The sequence below is a fragment of the Eriocheir sinensis genome, unplaced genomic scaffold (assembly GCF_024679095.1).
Source record: "Eriocheir sinensis breed Jianghai 21 unplaced genomic scaffold, ASM2467909v1 Scaffold393, whole genome shotgun sequence".
Classification (NCBI taxonomy): Eukaryota; Metazoa; Arthropoda; class Malacostraca; order Decapoda; family Varunidae; genus Eriocheir; species Eriocheir sinensis.
In genome coordinates this window covers 275,784-293,905 of record NW_026111713.1, presented here as the reverse complement: position 1 = coordinate 293,905, position 18,122 = coordinate 275,784, and the positions used below count along the sequence as shown (strand labels likewise).

At 50.0% G+C, this 18,122-nt stretch overlaps 2 protein-coding genes and 1 long non-coding RNA gene across 6 annotated transcripts; all 3 read right to left on the bottom strand.

The window, feature by feature from the left end:
- Window positions 1–248: 248 nt before the first annotated feature.
- On the bottom strand, window positions 249–7,351 carry LOC126992066 (uncharacterized). Of its 4 annotated transcripts, none has more exons than XR_007746139.1 (7): window positions 6,410–7,351; window positions 4,601–5,238; window positions 3,927–4,042; window positions 3,022–3,211; window positions 2,672–2,792; window positions 1,499–1,614; window positions 249–616 (listed from the first exon to the last, which is right to left on the bottom strand). It is a non-coding gene; the product is annotated as an uncharacterized LOC126992066 (long non-coding RNA). The 4 variants fall into 4 exon arrangements; XR_007746141.1 differs by having other exon boundaries at window positions 4,601–4,762; window positions 6,410–7,341; XR_007746140.1 differs by having other exon boundaries at window positions 4,601–4,765; window positions 6,410–7,340.
- A 1,326-nt stretch (window positions 7,352–8,677) lies between these two features.
- Window positions 8,678–11,077, bottom strand: LOC126992064 (serine/threonine-protein phosphatase 6 regulatory ankyrin repeat subunit B-like). Its single transcript, XM_050850744.1, has 2 exons — window positions 10,254–11,077; window positions 8,678–10,106 (listed from the first exon to the last, which is right to left on the bottom strand). Exons 1-2 carry the CDS (start codon window positions 10,944–10,946, stop codon window positions 9,108–9,110), a joined length of 1,692 nt encoding a protein of 563 aa, XP_050706701.1. The 5' UTR covers window positions 10,947–11,077; the 3' UTR covers window positions 8,678–9,107.
- A 71-nt stretch (window positions 11,078–11,148) lies between these two features.
- Window positions 11,149–17,316, bottom strand: LOC126992063 (serine/threonine-protein phosphatase 6 regulatory ankyrin repeat subunit B-like; the record flags this gene model as incomplete). The annotated part of the gene is made up of 4 exons (XM_050850743.1): window positions 11,149–13,547; window positions 14,101–15,377; window positions 15,474–16,708; window positions 16,916–17,316. Coding segments are annotated over 4 exons (4,149 nt in total), but the record flags the coding sequence as incomplete, so codon positions are not given.
- Between the last annotated feature and the right edge of the window lie 806 nt (window positions 17,317–18,122).

Below are 18,122 nucleotides of genomic sequence, written 5' to 3'. Positions count from 1 at the left end.
TAGAGCCAGCAGATGATGAAGCAGTGGCAGGTGTCATAGGGCCAGCAGATGTTGAAGCAGTGGCAGGTGTCATAGGGCCAGCAGATGATGAAGCAGTGGCAGGTGTCATAGGGCCAGCAGATGATGAAGCAGTGGCAGGTGTCATAGGGAGCAGATGTTGAAGCAGTGGCAGGTGAGATGATGAAGCAGTGGCAGGTGTCATAGGGCCAGCAGATGATGAAGCAGAGCAGATGATGAAGCAGTGGCAGGTGTCATAGGGCCAGCAGATGATGAAGCAGTGGCAGGTGTCATAGGGCCAGCAGATGTTGAAGCAGTGGCAGGTGTCATAGGGCCAGCAGATGATGAAGCAGTGGCAGGTGTCATAGGGCCAGCAGATGATGAAGCAGTGGCAGGTGTCATAGGGCCAGCAGATGATGAAGCAGTGGCAGGTGTCATAGGGCCAGCAGATGTTGAAGCAGTGGCAGGTGTCATAGGGCCAGCAGATGATGAAGCAGTGGCAGGTGTCATAGGGCCAGCAGATGTTGAAGCAGTGGCTATTGCCGGAGCAGCTGATGGTATCCTTTCCAAAAGTAATGAACAATGTGCTGGGATGGTCTCTACCGATAGAGCAGCAGGGCTGAAAGAAAGGGTCATATATTAGTCATGATTAATGGATGTAACTTAAATAGGCAGTTGAAGAAAAGGGTCATAAAGGTGAAATATTACTTATTAACTGAAATAATCCACTATTTGTTATTGGTTGTAAAGTAATTGACTGATAAAGTGTGTATCTACAAAGAATATGAATTTAAGAGTGATTAATAACTTGTTTTAATGAGAATATAAAAGTTTTTGCCAAAAACATACAGGCCAGTCAATATTTCACTGCTGTTTGACTGCTGCTGCTGCTGTCCTATCCCTAACACATCATCAGCTGTGTCAATGCTGAATGACTCGTGCACCCCTTCAAATACATGAGACGAGCAGCCTATGATGTCATACACCAGTTTATCTACCACAGTTAATGTCATAGTTATATAGGCAGGCGCCTGCGTATCTGTGGTGCCACACATGTGGGGCACTCAGGTGCTGGGGGGAATGTCATTGTTATGAAGGGGCAGGGGTAGACCATTGTATGCTGTGAGGCCTTGGTGTGGAAGTTCCCTGTCTGAACTGTGCAGCTAATCCCCCGTACAGTGAGGGCCTTTTTTACTCCCTCAGGGGCTGTGCAGCTGAGAAAGTGGTGTACATGAGTGTGAATGTGTGAGTGAGTGTGTGCCTGTCTTGGCTACCACCCTTCATTGGGGGAAGACAGCCAAGGTATTTAGATAGATTGATAGTCATTGACAGATGAACATTAAAAAAAAATATCTATATCAAATATGCAGTTCACTGCTATGAACTTATTAAATTTAAGCTGAAGTAAAGGCATTATTTGTGGCCATTATAGCTGCATTCTGTGAGCACATAAAAAAAACTAGCTAATATAAGTTTTACATCAGCTACTCAAAAAAATTACCAGTCTGCCGGTGCTCATTCTTGTACTTGGCAATACGAGGCTTTGATTTTTGTTGTACGTTGTACCAACGCCTCTCACAGTCATCCTGCGCACGGGGTCCACTCCCAGGGAAGGCACTGTAAGGGTATAAATGTGAAACGAGTTTCTTAATCGTTTCACTATGGCATGCTATTTAATTCCCATACCTTTTCCAATAACATTTAATACATGCTGTGATGGAAAGCTGGGCTGGAAGCCAGCCGTAAGCCTGCGCATAAAATTGACTCTGTATTCCAACCAAAAACCTTTGTGATGTGTAAGGTAACAAATTTCACCGATAGAAAACTAATGCAATAATATCTTTATTGATAAGTGTGTGCATTTTGAACTATTATAAATTAATCTGAAACGACATTCATAACAAAACTAAGTCCGAACTGAAGGAAAATCTATTCCAGTTCGTTAGTTACTTTAGCGTTACAGATGTCCTTGCTAACTGCTCTTCTGCATGCCTCCTTCCTCCCTGCTGTGGCCTCACTGCACAGCAGGGTTGGAGAAAATCATGATTAAAAAAATATATATAGAAATAAATATATGTTTTTTTTATTTATATGATATTTTTTTTCATTTAAATGATTTTCTATTTAAGTGATTTTTTTTTTGCAATAATTTTTGTTTGTTGCCACTAATTATTTATTTCAGTCTTATGAGGTATTTTTCTTGTAATAAAATTGTACAGTGCTTAAATGAAACCATAGTTTGATATACATTACCAAAGATGTGTTTTTGCATAAAAATCATAAGCTTATGATTTTTATGTAAGTACACTCACCATTGGTAATGTATATTAAACTATGGTTTCATTTAAGCACTGGACAATTTTATTACAAGAAAACTACCTTATAAGACTGAAATAAATAATTAGTGGAAACAAACAAGGATTATTGCAAAAAAAAAATCGCTTAAATAAAAAATAAAAGATTTAAATGAAAAAAAAAAAAATATCCAACTATGCTGTGGAGTGATGCCACAGCAGGGAGGAAGGAGGTATGCAGAAGAGCAGTCAGCATGGAAATCGGGAAAAAAACTGCAACAGAGATAAATGTTTTTGAAGATTTACTTAATATTAAGGTCTAAATTTAGCTTCATAGCCTTGAGGCGATAATATTCAGCCCCAGCATCAAAAATACTTACTGCTGCCCTATGAAAAGCATCTCATGTTGAACCAGTGGGTGCTGGAGCAGGAGATGGTACCTCTTCCATATATATTGCCTCGACTGAGCAATGTGGTAAGATGGTCTTTAGGGGTACAGAGCTGAAAAAAAGGGTCACATATTAGTCATGGTGATTAATGCATGTAACTTAAATAGATAATTGAAGAAAAAGGGTCATAGAGGTGAAATATTACTTAGAAACAGAAGTATTTCACTATTTTTTTTGTTTGTAGAGTAAATGACTGATAAAGTGTGTATCTACAAAGAATATGAATTTATGAGTGATTATTACATTGTTTTAAAGAAGATATTAAAGTTTCACAAACATACATGCCAGTCAATATTTCACCGCTGCTTGACTGCTGCTGCTGCTGCTGTCCTGTATGTTGCACATCAGCCAAGGCAGCTGTGTCAACGCTGAAAGGCGCTAGTACCCCGTCGAATACCTTAGACGAGCGGCCGATGATGTCGTACACCAACTCATCTATCACAGTTAATGTGATAGTTGGTGCACCACCACCTATGAAAGTAACATTTATTTTATTATTCTAATGAACATAATAATTTGTCATTATAGTGTGAGAGGTGTGAGCTTGAGGGGTGGGCCCCGGAAGGGAGGGATGGATGGTGTGAAGGAGACGTTGAAGAGAGGAGTGACACTGGAGCATAGTAGAATGACTGTGGGTGACAAAAGCAAATGGAGAGCAGTTGAGAGTGTGTGAGGATTGACGCGACCCTGCGACCTCTGAGAAAGGTGCTTGCGCATCTGTGGTGCCACACATGTGGGACACTCAGGTGTTGGGGGAAAATGTCATTGTTATGAAGGGGCATGGGTAAACCAGTGTATGCTGTGAAGCCTTGACGTTCCCTGTCTGAACTGTGCAGCTAATCCCCCATACAGTGAGGGTCTTTTTTTCTTCCGCAGGGGCTGTGCGGCTGAGAGGGTGGTGTACATGAGTGCGAATGTGTGAGTGAGTGTGTGCCTTGTCTTGGCTACCAACCTTCATTGGGGGAAGACAGCCAAGGTATTTAGATAGATAAATAGAAAGTCATTGACAGATGAACATAAAAAAATATTTATATCAAATATGCAGTTCACTGCTATGAACTTATTAACTGTAAGCTGAAATAAAGGCATTACTTGTGGTCAGTATAGCTGCATTCTGTGATCACGAAAAAAAAAACTGACTAATATAAATTTTGCATTTAAAGACATAACAACTCAACAAATTTACCAGTCTTCCGCTGTTCATTCTTGTACTGCGCAATGCGGAGCTTTGATTTTTGCAGTACATTGTACCAGCGCCTCTCACAATCATCCTGCGAACGGGGTCCACTCCCAGGGAAGGCACTGTAAGGTTATAAATGTGGAGTGAGTTTCTTAACAGTTAATCTATGGCAAGCTACTTATTTACCATACCTTCTCTAATAACATTTCATACATACTGTGATGGAAAGCTAAATCAGTATTTTTTTTACATGCATCATAAGACATTTACTTTCTAGTTGTTATGAACATGACCAAAACTACTACTTTTCATGACCTACTTGAATAAAATGTTTTTCTCTAAGTATTTGATGATATTACACAATACAACTTTATTAAAAAAATCAAAGCATTAACCTTCATTCCATTCTTTTGAGTACTTCCAACCTAACATTATATCACCATAATCTGTTTGACCAATGGTATCAAAATAATATATTAATCTTATTTTACCATTCTCATCAAACCTACCGATTCAGATAGAGTCTTAACATGAAATACTTGTAAAAGTGTTCAGAGTCTGGCATGCCCGCCCCCCCAAAAAAAAAAATATATAAATAAGAATAAATAAAATAAGAGGTAAATCTGACTTAACTCTCTTATATTAACCCCCTTTCCACCCCAACAAACTTGGAGACCTACCATGTTAGGTTAGGACGTGTTAGGTAGGACAGGTTTAGCAGGTTTATGTATCGTCTCCGCCAGTTCTTCTCCCCCGCGCAGTTACTATCCATATACAGGGGCCTTGTCCGCCCTCGTATGGAGTATGCATCTCCCGTGTGGGGGGGCTCCACTCACACAGCCCTTCTGGACAGAGTGTAGTCTAAGGCTCTTCGTCTCATCAGCTCTCCTCCTCCTACTGATAGTCTTCTACCTCTTAAATGCCGCCGCGATGTTGCTTTTCTTTCTATCTTCTATCGATATTTCCACGCTGACTGCTCTTCTGAACTTGCTAAATGCATGCCTCCCCCCTTTCCGCGGCCCCGCTGCACACGACTTTCTACTCATGCTCATCCCTACACTGTCCAAACCCCTTATGCAAGAGTTAACCAGCATCTTCAATCTTTCATCCCTCACGCTGGTAAACTCTGGAACAACCTTCCTTCATCTGTATTTCCTCCTGCCTACGACTTGAACTCTTTCAAGAGGAGGGTATCAGGACACCTCTCCTCCCGAAATTCATCTTTCTTTCGGCCACCTCTTTTAATTCTTTTTTTGGGAGCAGCGAGTAGCGGGCTTTTTTATTATTGTTTTCTTTTGTTGTGCCCTTGAGCTGCCTCCTTTGTTGTAAAAAAAAAAAAAATGTTTAGTTATGTTAGGTTCTTGAGGGAGTGGGGGTTGCAGCAGAAATGGTCATAATGAAACTATTCACGTGGAGCAGTAGGAAAAACTATGTTTTGTTTGGAAACTCAAGTGGTTGTGTTCGTATACAAAAATACCCATTTGACGAGTTTAGGTTAGTTTGCAAGTTACTTGAATCATGAATATGTGAATATGTAACAAAAAAAAAAAGTCAAAGCATTAACCTCAATTTCATTCTCTTGAGTACATTCCAATCTTACATTATATCACCATAATCTGTTTGACCAATGCTATCAAAATAATATTTTAATCTTACTTTACGATTCTCATCAACCCTACCTACTCCCTTATAGTCTTGATATAAAGTACTTGTAAAAGTGTTCAGAGTCTGGTATGCCTAGCACCGCTCCAACCCCCTCACCCCCAAAGAAGAAAATAAATAAACAAAAACTAAAAATAAAGAATAAAATAAGTGCGAAATATGCCTTAACTATCTACACTAACCCCCTCTTCGGTAAATCTTAAGAATAGCGGCTCCTAGCGGGATCGCGTTCAGGGCACGGTGTGGTGGTAATTGCAACATCTCTAGCACGTACGACGGGGCTTTGACAAGCGGACAGGCGTCTTTATGTCACATGAGGTGTATATACTTTTCCATGGTGGACTCACGATTTCTTCTAAGCGGATGGGCGATGAGACTGCGAGCTCCAGGGTAATGAAAGGGAAGAGTCCGCGCGGATAAATACACCCCTTGTGACATAAACACGCCTGTCCGCTTGTCAAAACCCCGTCGAACGTGCTAGAAATGTTGTAATTACCACCACACCGTGCCTTAAATGGAACCCGCTAAGAGCCGCTATTCTTAAAATTTACCCCCTCTTCCCCCAAAACAAACTTGGGGACCTGCCAAGGTAATTTAGGACATGTTAGATAGGACAGGGCAGGTATGGCATAGTTAGGTTTAGTTATGTTAGGTTGTTGAGGGAGAGGGGGTTATAGCAGAAATGGTCATATATATACTATTCACATGGTACAGAATGAAAAGGTATGTTGTTTTGAAAGTTAGTGGTTGTGTTATTATGCAAAAAATATCCAATTGATAAGGTTAGGTTAGTTTGTAAGCTAATTGAATCCTGAATATGTGATTACCTTGTCACAGCTTCTGACACTTCATTCCACGCTCTCTTCTTATCCCCAGAGGTGACAGTCTTGCCGTAACGCCCTCTGATGATATGAGTGGTGAGCTCATTGTGGCAGGTCACGTGGTTATGGTGCGGTACTGAGCGTGTTGTTGTGACGAAGGACTCCTTTGTCACAACAACACGCTTTCGTTATCTCTCCTTTGAAAGGAGGGGAGATAACGGGAGGGGAGTGAGGACGTAAAAGCAGCCTTTAACTACATTTCATTACTATCTTCCACAAAACTCAATTTATTTTTCTTGTGTTTGCCATTTATTTTGTTTTTTGTTATACATTTATACATATTTCCTATGCAAACCTTTATTTCTTTATTTTTCTTTTGAAATATTTACTTAATTCATGTCGGTTGTTTACGTTTTGCACGGAGGCGTCCTTAGCAACGAGCCCGCCATGAAGAATAAGAAAAATAACATAATAGGAGCCAGGATTTGCTAGTACTTATACTCAAAGTTGACGAGGATAGCTATTTATCTTAATAAATTGAAACTATTAACTTTGATAATAACTTTAAGGGTAAGAGTTAATAGCTCGTGAGGATACGGGCTATTAACTGACTGTCTGCGACTGTGTGAACTGGGCTTTAAGCCTCGTTCACACTGTGCCGACTCTGGGCCAAGACAACCCAGAGACTTCTGGATTTGACAAGTCGGCTCACACGCTCCAAGAATGTGGGGATATTTTTGTGGCGTCAAGGTGTCGGCTGCCATGATTGCCGACTGTCTGGGACGTCCGACCAATTGGTTGCCAGTATGTATGCGACATGCTGCCAACTAGTCTCAAGACAAATCTCAACGGTCATTTTTTTAGAGGGCGAATTGTATACGACAACCACGAATCAAAAGACCTGATTCGTACAGGCAAAGGAGCTACCTCGTACAGGCCTACCGGAATCTTGCAGACTCCTACATTCTTATTTAATTTTATTATAATATATATATATCTATATATATATATATATATATATATATATATATATATATATATATATATATATATATATATATATATATATATATATATGGCGATAAGGTCACTGGAGGGTATGAGGGCAGACACACACTCAGCACTGCCCCGCATAACAGCCCAGTGGAGGGGTATGCGGCCATCCTTGTCTCTGTTGTTAAGTTCACTGGAGGGCATGAGGCCAGAGACACACTTAGCACTGCCCCGCTCATCAGCCAAGTGGAGAGGTGTGCGGCCAGCCGTGTCCTTGGCGTTATGGTCACTGGAGGGTATGATGGCAAACACACACTTAGCACTGCCCCGCTCAGCAGCCAAGTGGAGGGGTGTGTGGCCGTCCTTGTCATTGGCGATATGGTCACTGAAGGGTATGAGCGCAGTCACACACTCAGCACTGCCCCGCTCAGCAGCCAAGTGGAGGGGTGTGCGGCCAGCCGTGTCCTTGGCGATATGGTCACTGAAGGGTATGAGCGCAGACAAACACTCAGCACTGCCCCGCTCAGCAGCCAAGTGTAGGGGTGTGCGGCCAGCCGTGTCCTTGGCGTTAAGGGTCACTGAGGGGTATGAGGGCAAACACACACTCAGCATTGCCCCGTTCAGCAGCCAAGTGAAGGGGTGTGCGGCCATCATTGTCTTTGGCGTTAAGGTCACTGGAAGGTATGAGGGCAGGCACACACTCAGCACTGTCCACCATAGCAGCCAAGTGGAGGGGTGTGCGGCATGCCATGTCCTTGGCTTTAAGGTCACTGGAGGGTATTTGGGCTGACACACTCAGCACTGCCCCGCATAGGAGCCAAGTGGAGGGGTGTGCGGCCATCCTCGTCCATGGCGTTAAGGTCACTGGAGGGGATGAGGGCAGACACACACTCAGCACTGCCCCGCTCAGCAGCCAAGTTGAGGGGTGTGCGGCCATCCTTGTCCTTGGCGTTAAGGTCACTGGAGGGTATGAGGGCAGACACACACTCAGCACTGCCCAACCAAACACTAGCACCCAAGTGGAGGGGTGTGCGGCCATCCTTGTCCTTGGCGTTAAGGTCACTGGAGGGCATAAGGGCAGACACACACTCAGTACTTCCCAGCTCAGCAGCCAAGTGGAGGGGTGTGCGGCCAGCCGTGTCCTTGGCGTTAAGGTCACTGGAGGGTATGAGCGGAGAGACACATTCAGCACTGGCTCGCTCAGCAGCCAAGTGGAGGGGTGTTCGGCCATCCTTGTCTTTGGTATTGAGGTCAGTGGAGGCCATGAGGGCAGACACACACTAATTAGGCTGCGTTTACACCAAGCACGTCGCGTCCCGTCACGTCACGTCACGTCACGTCAGGTGAAAAATAGAACCAGCTCTATATATTGACTTGACGCGACGCGACGCGGCGTGACGTGACGTGACTGGACGGAACCGGTGTAAACGCATTTTTCAAATATCCATACAAATCAGTGTTAAACTGGGGTGGCGATTCATGACTTGACGTGACGTGACGTGACGTGACGGGACGCGACGTGCTTGGTGTAAACGCAGCCTAAGCAGCAGCCGTGTCCTTGTCGTTAAGGCCACTGGAGGGTATGAGGGCAAACACACACTCAGTACTGCCCCGCTTACCAGCCAAGTGGAGGGGTGTGCGGCCAGCCGTGTTCTTGCTGTTAAAGTCACTGGAGGTTATAAGGGCAAACACACACTCAGCACTGGCCCGCTCAGCAGCCAAATAGATAGGTGTGCCAAGTGAAAGGGTGTGCGGCCATCCTTGCCCTTGGTGTTAAAGTCACTGGAGGGTATGAGGGCAGACACACACTCAGCACTGCCCCGCTCAGCAGCCAAGTGGAGGGGTGTGCGGCCATCCTTGTCCTTGGTGGTAAAGTCACTGGATGGTATGAGGACAGACACACACTCAGCACTGCCCCGCTCAGCAGCCAAATAGATAGGTGTGCCAAGTGAAAGGGTGTGCGGCCATCCTTGTCCTTTGTGTTAAAGTCACTGGATGGTATGAGGACAGACACACACTCAGCACTGCCCAACCAAACGTTAGCAGGCAAGTGGAGGGGAGTGCGGCCATCCTTGTCCTTGGTGGTAAAGTCACTGGAGGGTATGAGGACAGACACACACTCAGCACTGCCCCGCTCAGCAGCCAAGTGGAGGGGTGTGCGGCCATCCTTGTCCTTGGTGGTAAAGTCACTGGAGGGTATGAGGACAGACACACACTCAGCACTGCCCCGCTCAGCAGCCAAGTGGAGGGGTGTGCGGCCATCCTTGCCCTTGGTGTTAAAATCACTGGAGGGTATGAGGACAGACACACACTCAGCACTGCCCCGCTCAGCAGCGAAGTGGAGGGGTGTGCGGCCATCCTTGTCCTTGGTGTTAAAGTCACTGGAGGGTATGACGACAGACACACACTCAGCACTGCCCCGCTCAGCAGCCAAGTGGAGGGGTGTGCGGCCATCCTTGTCCTTGGTGTTAAAGTCACTGGAGGGTATGAGGACAGACACACACTCAGCACTGCCCAACCAAACGTTAGCAAGCAAGTGGAGGGGAGTGCGGCCATCCTTGTCTTCGGCGTTAAGGTCACTGGAGGGCATGAGGTCAGAGACACACTCAGCACTGCCCCGCATAGCAGCCAAGTGGAGGGGTGTGCGGCCATCCTTGTCCTTGGCGTTAAGGTCACTGGAGGGTATGAGGTCAGACACACACTCAGTACTGCCCCGCATAGCAGCCAAGGGAAGGGGTGTGCGGCCATCCTTGTCCTTGACGTTAAGGTCGCTGGAGGATATGAGGCCAGACACACACTCAGCACTGCCCCGCTCAGCAGCCAAGTGGAGGGGTGTGCGGCCATCCTTGTCCTTGGCGTTAAGGTCAGTGGAGGATATAAGGCCAGACACACACTCAGCACTGCCCCGCATAGCAGCCAAGTGGAGGGGTGTGCGGCCATCCTTGTCCTTGGCGTTAAGGTCAGTGGAGGGTATGAGGGCAGACACACACTCAGTACTGCCCCGCTCAGCAGCCAAGTGGCGTGTTGTGCGGCCATCCTTGTCCTTGGCGTTAAGGTCAGTGGAGGGTATGAGGGCAGACATACACTCAGTAATGCTCCGCTCAGCAGTGAAGTGGAGGGGTGTGCGGCCATCCTTGTCCTTGTCGCTAAGGTCACTGGAGAGTATGAGGGAAGACACACACTCAGCACTGCCCCGCATAACAGCCCAGTGAAGGGGTGTGCGGCCATCCTTGTCTTTGTTGTTAAGGTCACTGGAGAGCATAAGGCCATACACACACTCAGCACTGCCCCGAATAGCAGCCAAATGGAGGGGTATGCAGCCAGCCGTGTCCTTGGCGTTATGGTCACGGGAGGGCATGAGGGCAAACACACACTCAGCACTGCCCCGCTCAGCAGCCAAGTGGAGGGGTGTGCGGCCATCCTTGTCCTTGGTGTTAAGGTCACTGGAGGGTATGAGCGCAGACACACACTCAGCACTGACCTGTTCAGCAGCCAAGTGGAGGGGTGTGCGGCAAAACTTGTTTTTCGTGTTAAAATCACTTGAGGGCATGAGGGCAGATACACACTACGCACTGCCCCGCTCACCAGCCAAATGGAGGGGTGTGCGGCCAGACGTGTCCTTGGCGTTAAGGTCACTGGAGGGTATGAGGGGAAACACACACTCAGCATTGCCCCGTTCAACAGCTAAGTGGAGGGGTATGTGGCTATCATTGTCTTTGGCGTTAAGGTCACTGGAGGGTATGAGGGCAGGCACACAATCAGCACTGCCCACTATAGAAGCCAAGTGGAGGGGTGTGCGGCCTGCCGTGTCCTTGGCGTTAAGGTCACTGGAGTGTATGACGGCAGACGCATTCAGCACAGCCCCGCATAGAAGCCAAGTGGATGGGTGTGCGGCCATCCTTGTCTTTGGCATTAAGGTCACTGGAGGGTATGAGGGCAGACATACACTCAGCACAGGGTAGGAGGTGGCTGAACTGGTAGCGTACTGGGCCCACATTCACCGCTTGATGGACGACACGGGGTCAAATCCCCACGCTACCACCTCGGATTTTTCAGTCACCGCCGAGTAGCTTAAAACTACCCACATGCTGTCCTGAAGACCACCCATCAACCCGGACTCTAGAGGAAGCCGTCCAAGCGAATCAAGAACGAGTTTCGGGGGGACAGCATGAGCAAATGCAAGATGGCGATGCTATCAACACTCGCCTGCGCCAGAACGGGCTGGGCCGACCATCAGGCTCCACCTGGAAAAAGCCTTGGGCCGACCATGAGGCCCCACAGGGAAGAAGCCTAACGGCGCAATAGGCAGCAACGTTAAAAAAAAAAAAATCCGCTCCTCAGCAGCCAAGTGGAGGGGTGTGCGGCCATACTCGTCCATGGCGTTAAGGTCACTGGAGGGTATGAGGGCAGACACACATTCAGTACTGCCCAACCAAACACTAGCACCCAAGTGGAGGGGTGTGCGGCCATCCTTGTCCTTGAGGTTAAGGTCACTGGAGGGCATGAGAGAAGACACACACTGAACACTGCTCCGCTCAGCAGCCAAGTGGAGGGGTGTGCGGCTAGCCGTTTCCTTGGCGTTAACGTCACTGGAGGATATGAGGGCAAACACACATTCAGCTCTGATCCGCATAGCAGCCAAGTGGAGGAGAGTGCGGCCATCCTCGTCCTTGGCGTTGAGGTCACTGGAGGGTATGAGGGAAGACACACACTCAGCACTGCCCCGCTCAGCAGCCAAGTGGAGGAATGTGCGGCCATCCTTGTCCTTGGCGTTAAGGTCACTGGAGTGTATGAAGGCAGACACACACTCAAAACTGCCCCGCTCAGCAGCCAAGTGGAGGGGTTTGCGGCCAGTCGTGTCCTTGGCGTTAAGGTCACTGGAGGGTATGAGCGCAGACACACATTCAACAATGACTCACTCAGCAGCCAAGTGGAGGGGTGTGCGGCCAGCCGTGTTCTTGGCGTTAAGGTCACTTGAGGGTATGAGGGCAAACACACATTCAGTACTGCCCCGCTCACCAGCCAAGAGGAGGGGTGTGCGGCCAGCCGTGTCCTTGGCGCTAAGGTCACTGAACGGTATAAGGGCAAACACAAACACTGCACTGGCCCGCTCAGCAGCCAAGTGGAGAGGTGTGCAGCCATCCTTGTCTTTGGCGTTAAGGTCAGTGGAGGGTATGAGGGCAAACACACAATCAGCAATGCCCCGCATAGCAGCCAAGTGGAGGGGTGTGCGGCCATTCTTGTCCTTGGCGTTATGGTCACTGGAGGGTGTGAGGGTAAACATACACTTAGCTCTGCCCCGCTCAGCAGCCAGGTGAAAGTGTGTGCGGCCATCCTTGTCTTTTGCGTTAAGGTCACTGGAGGGTTTGAGGGCAAACACACAATCAGCACTGCCCCGCATAGCAGCCAAGTGGAGGGGTGTGCGGCCATTCTTGTCCTTGGCGTTAACGTCACTGGAGGGTATGAGGGAAGAAACGCATTCAGCACTGACCCGCTCAGGAGCCAAGTTGAAGGGTGTGCGGCCATCCTTGTCCTTGGCGTTAAGGTCACTGTAGAGTATGATGAGAGACACACACTCAGCACTTCCCAACCAAACATTAGGAGGCAAGTGGCGGGGTGTGCGGCCATCCTTGTCCTCGGCGTTAAAGGCACTGGAGGATATGAGGGCAGACACACACTCAGCACTGCCCCGCCTAGCAGCCAAGTGGAGGGGTGTGCAGCCATCCTTGTCATTGGCGTTAAGGTCATTGGAGGATATAAACGCAGACACACGCTCAGCACTGCCCCGCCTAGCAGCCAAGTGGAGGGGTGTGCAGCCATCCTTGTCATTGGCGTTAAGGTCACTGGAGGGTATGAGGGCAGACACACTCAAAACTGCCCCGCGTAGCGGCCAAGTGGAGGGGTGTGCGGCCATCCTTGTCTTTATCGTTAAGGTCACTGGAGGGCATGAAGGCAGACACACACTCAGCACTGCCCCGCATAGCAGCCAAGTGGTAGAATGTGCGGCCATCTTAGTCCTTGGCGTTAAGGTCACTGGAAGGTATGAGGGCAGACACACACTCAGCACTGCCCCGCATAACAGCCCAGTGGAGGGGTGTGTGGCCATCTTTGTCTTTGTTCTTAAGGTCACTGGAAGGCATGAGGCCAGACACACTCAGCACTGCCCCGCTCAGCAGCCAAGTGGAGGGGTGTGCGGCAAGCCGTGTCCTTGGCGTTATGGTCACTGGAGGGTATAAGGGCAAACACAGACTCGGCACTGCCCCGTTCAGCTGCCAAGCGGAGGGGTGTGCGTCCATCCTTGTCCTTTATAATAAGGTCACTAGAAGGTATGAGCGCAGACACATACTCAGCACTGACCCGTTTAGAAGCCAAGTGGAGGGGTGTGCGGCCATCCTCGTCCTTGGCGTTAAGGTCACTGGAGGCTATGAGGGCAGAGGCACACTCAGCACTCCTCAAAGAAACACTAGCAGCCAAGTGGAGGGGTGTGCGGCCATCCTTGTCTTTGGCGTTAAGGTCACTGGAGGGTGTAAGGACAGACACACACTCAGCAATGACCAGCTCAGCAGCCAAGTGGAGGGGTGTGTGGCCATCCTTGTCAATGGCGTTGAGGTCACTGGAGGGTATGAGGGCAGACACACACTCAGCACTGCGTAACCAAACACTAAAGCCAAGTGGAGGAGTGTCCGGCTATCCTTGTCCTAGGCGTTAAGGTCACTGGAGGGTATGAGGGCAGACACACACTCAGCACTCCCCAAAGAAACACTAGCAGCCAAGTGGAGGGGTGTGCGGCCATCCTTGTCTTTGGCGTTAAGGTCACTGGAGTGTATGAGGGCAGACAAACACTCAGCAATGCCCTGCTCAGCAGCCAAGTGGAGGGGTGTGCGGCCATCCTTGTCTTTGGCGTTAAGGTCACTGGAGGGTATGAGGGCAGACACACACTCAGCACTGCCCAGCTCAGCAGCCAAGTGGAGGGGTGTGCAGCCATACTTGTCCTTTGCGTTAAGGTCACTGGAGGGCATGAGGGCAGACACACACTCAGCACTGCCCAGCTCAGCAGCCAAGTGGAGGGGTGTGCGGCCATCCTCGTCTTTGGCGTTAGGGTCACTGAAGGGTATGAGGGCAGATACACACTCAGCACTGCCCCACTCAGCAGCCAAGTGGAGGGGTGTGCGGCCATCCTCGTTCTTGGCGTTAAGGTCACTGGAGGGTATGAGGGCAGAGACACACTCAGCACTGCCCCGCTTTGCAGCCAAGTGGAGGGGTGTGCTGCCAGCCGTGTCTTTGGCGTTAAGGTTATTGGAGGGCATGAGGGCAGACACACACTCAGCACTGCCCAGCTCAGCAGCCAAGTGGAGGGGTGTGCGGCCATCCTTGTCCTTGGCGTTAAGGTCACTGGAGGGTATGAGGGCAGACACACACTCAGCACTCCCAAACCAAACACTAGCAGCCAAGTGGAGGGGTGTGCGGCCATCCTCGTCCTTGGCGTTAAGGTCACTGGAGGGTATGAGGGCAGAGACACACTCAGCGCTGCCCCGCTTAGCAGCCAAGTGGAGGGGTGTGCGGCCATCCTTGTCTTTGGCGTTAAAGTCACTAGAGGGCATGAGGGAAGACACACACTCAACACTGCCCCGCATAGCAGCCAAGTGAAGGGGTGTGCGGCCATCCTTGTCTTTGGCATTAAGGTTATTGGAGGGCATGAGGGCAGACACACACTCAGCACTGCCCAGCTCAGCAGCCAAGTGGAGGGGTGTGCGGCCATCCTTGTCCTTGGCGTTTAGGTCACTGGAGGGTATGAGGGCAGAGACACAGTCAGCACTCCTCAAAGAAACACTAGCAGCCAAGTGGAGGGGTGTGCGACCATCCTTGTCTTTGGCGTTAAGGTCACTGGAGGGTGTGAGGACAGAGACACACTCAGCGCTGCCCCGCTTAGCAGCCAAGTGGAGGGGTGTGCTGCCAGCCGTGTCTTTGGCGTTAAGGTTATTGGAGGGCATGAGTGCAGACACACACTCAGCACTGCCCAGCTCAGCAGCCAAGTGGAGGGGTGTGCGGCCATCCTTGTCCTTGGCGTTAAGGTCACTGGAGGGTATGAGAGCAGAGACACACTCAGCACTCCTCAAAGAAACACTAACAGCCAAGTGGAGGGGTGTGCGGCCATCCTTGTCTTTGGCGTTAAAGTCACTAAAGGGCATGAGGGAAGACACACACTCAACACTGCCCTGCATAGCAGCCAAGTGGAGGGGTGTGCGGCCATCCTTGTCTTTGCCGTTAAGGTCACAAGAGAACATGAGGGCAGACACACACTCAACACTTCCCCGCATATCAGCCAAGTGGAGGGGTGTGCGGCCATCCTTGTCCTTGGCGTTAAAGGCACTGGAGGATATGAGGGCAGACACACACTCAGCACTGCCCCGCCTAGCAGCCAAGTGCAGGGGTGTGCAGCCATCCTTGTCATTGGCGTTAAGGTCATTGGAGGATATAAACGCAGACACACGCTCAGCACTGCCCAGCTCAGCAGCCAAGTGGAGGGGTGTGCGGCCATCCTTGTCCTTGGTGTTAAGGTCACTGGAGGGTATGAGGGCAGAGACAAACTCAGCACTCCTCAAAGAAACACTAGCAGCCAAGTGGAGGGGTGTGCGGCCATCCTTGTCTTTGGCGTTAAAGTCACTAAAGGGCATGAGTGAAGACACACACTCAACACTGCCCCGCATAGCAGCCAAGTGGAGGGGTGTGCGGCCATCCTTGTCTTTGGCGTTAAGGTCACAAGAGAACATGAGGGCAGACACACACTCAACACTTCCCCGCATAGCAGCCAAGTGGAGGGGTGTGCGGCCATCCTTGTCCTCGGCGTTAAAGGCACTGGAGGATATGAGGGCAGAGACACACTCAGCACTGCCCCGCCTAGCATCCAAGTGGAGGGGTGTGCAGCCATCCTTGTCATTGGCGTTAAGGTCATTGGAGGATATAAACGCAGACACACGCTCAGCACTGCCCTGCTCAGCAGCCAAGTGTAATGATGTGCGGCCATCCTTGTCCTTGGCGTTAAGGTCACTGGAGGGTATGAGGGCAGACACACACTCAACACTGCCCCGCGTAGCGGCCAAGTGGAGGGGTGTGCGGCCATCCTTGTCTTCGGCGTTAAAGGCACTGGAGGGTATGAGGGCAGACACACACTCAGCACTCCTCAAAGAAACACTAGCAGCCAAGTGGAGGGGTGTGCGACCATCCTTGTCTTTGGCGTTAAGGTCACTGGAGGGTGTGAAGACAGAGACACACTCAGCGCTGCCCCGCTTAGCAGCCAAGTGGAGGGGTGTGCTGCCAGCCGTGTCTTTGGCGTTAAGGTTATTGGAGGGCATGAGGGCAGACACACACTCAGCACTGCCCAGCTCAGCAGCCAAATGGAGGGGTGTGCGGCCATCCTTGTCCTTGGCGTTAAGGTCACTGGAGGGTATGAGGGCAGACACACATTCAGCACTCCCAAATAAAACACTAGCAGCCAAGTGGAGGGGTGTGCGGCCATACTTGTCTTTGGCGTTAAGGTCACAAGAGAACATGAGGGCAGACACACACTCAACACTTCCCCGCATAGCAGCCAAGTGGAGGGGTGTGCGGCCATCCTTGTCCTCGGCGTTAAAGGCACTGGAGAATATGAGGGCAGACAAACACTCAGCACTGCCCCGCCTAGCAGCCAAGTGGAGGGGTGTGCAGCCATGCTTGTCATTGGCGTTAAGGTCATTGGAGGATATAAACGCAGACACACGCTCAGCACTGCCCAGCTCAGTAGCCAAGTGTAGGGGTGTGCGGCCATCCTTGTCCTTGGCGTTAAGGTCACTGGAGGGTATGAGGGCAGACACACACTCAGCACTCCCAAACCAAACACTAGCAGCCAAGTGGAGGGGTGTGCGGCCATCCTCGTCCTTGGCGTTAGGTCACTGGAGGGTATGAGGGCAGAGACACACTCAGCGCTGCCCCGCTTAGCAGCCAAGTGGAGGGGTGTGCGGCCATCCTTGTCTTTGGCGTTAAAGTCACTAGAGGGCATGAGGGAAGACACACACTCAACAATGCCCCGCATAGCAGCCAAGTGAAGGGGTGTGCGGCCATCCTTGTCTTTGGCGTTAAGGTTATTGGAGGGCATGAGGGCAGACACACACTCAGCACTGCCCAGCTCAGCAGCCAAGTGGAGGGGTGTGCGGCCATCCTTGTCCTTGGCGTTTAGGTCACTGGAGGGTATAAGGGGAGAGACACATTCAGCACTCCCAAATAAAACACTAGCAGCCAAGTGGAGGGGTGTGCGGCCATACTTGTCTTTGGCGTTAAGGTCACTGGAGGGCATGAGGGCAGTCACACACTCAACACTTCCCTGCATAGCAGCCAAGTGGAGGGGTGTGCGGCCATCCTCGTTCTTGGCGTTAAGGTCACTGGAGGGTATGAGGGCAGACACACACTCAACACTGCCCCGCGTAGGGGCCAAGTGGAGGGGTGTGCAGCCATACTTGTCCTTTGCGTTAAGGTCACTGGAGGGCATGAGGGCAGATACACACTAAGCAATGCCCAGCTCCGCAGCCAAGTGGAGGGGTGTGCAGCCATACTTGTCCTTTGCGTTAAGGTCACTGGAGGGCATGAGGGCAGATACACACTCAGCACTGCCCCACTCCGCATCCAAGTGGAGGGGTGTGCGGCCATCCTCGTTCTTGGCGTTAAGGTCACTGGAGGGTATGAGGGCAGAGAC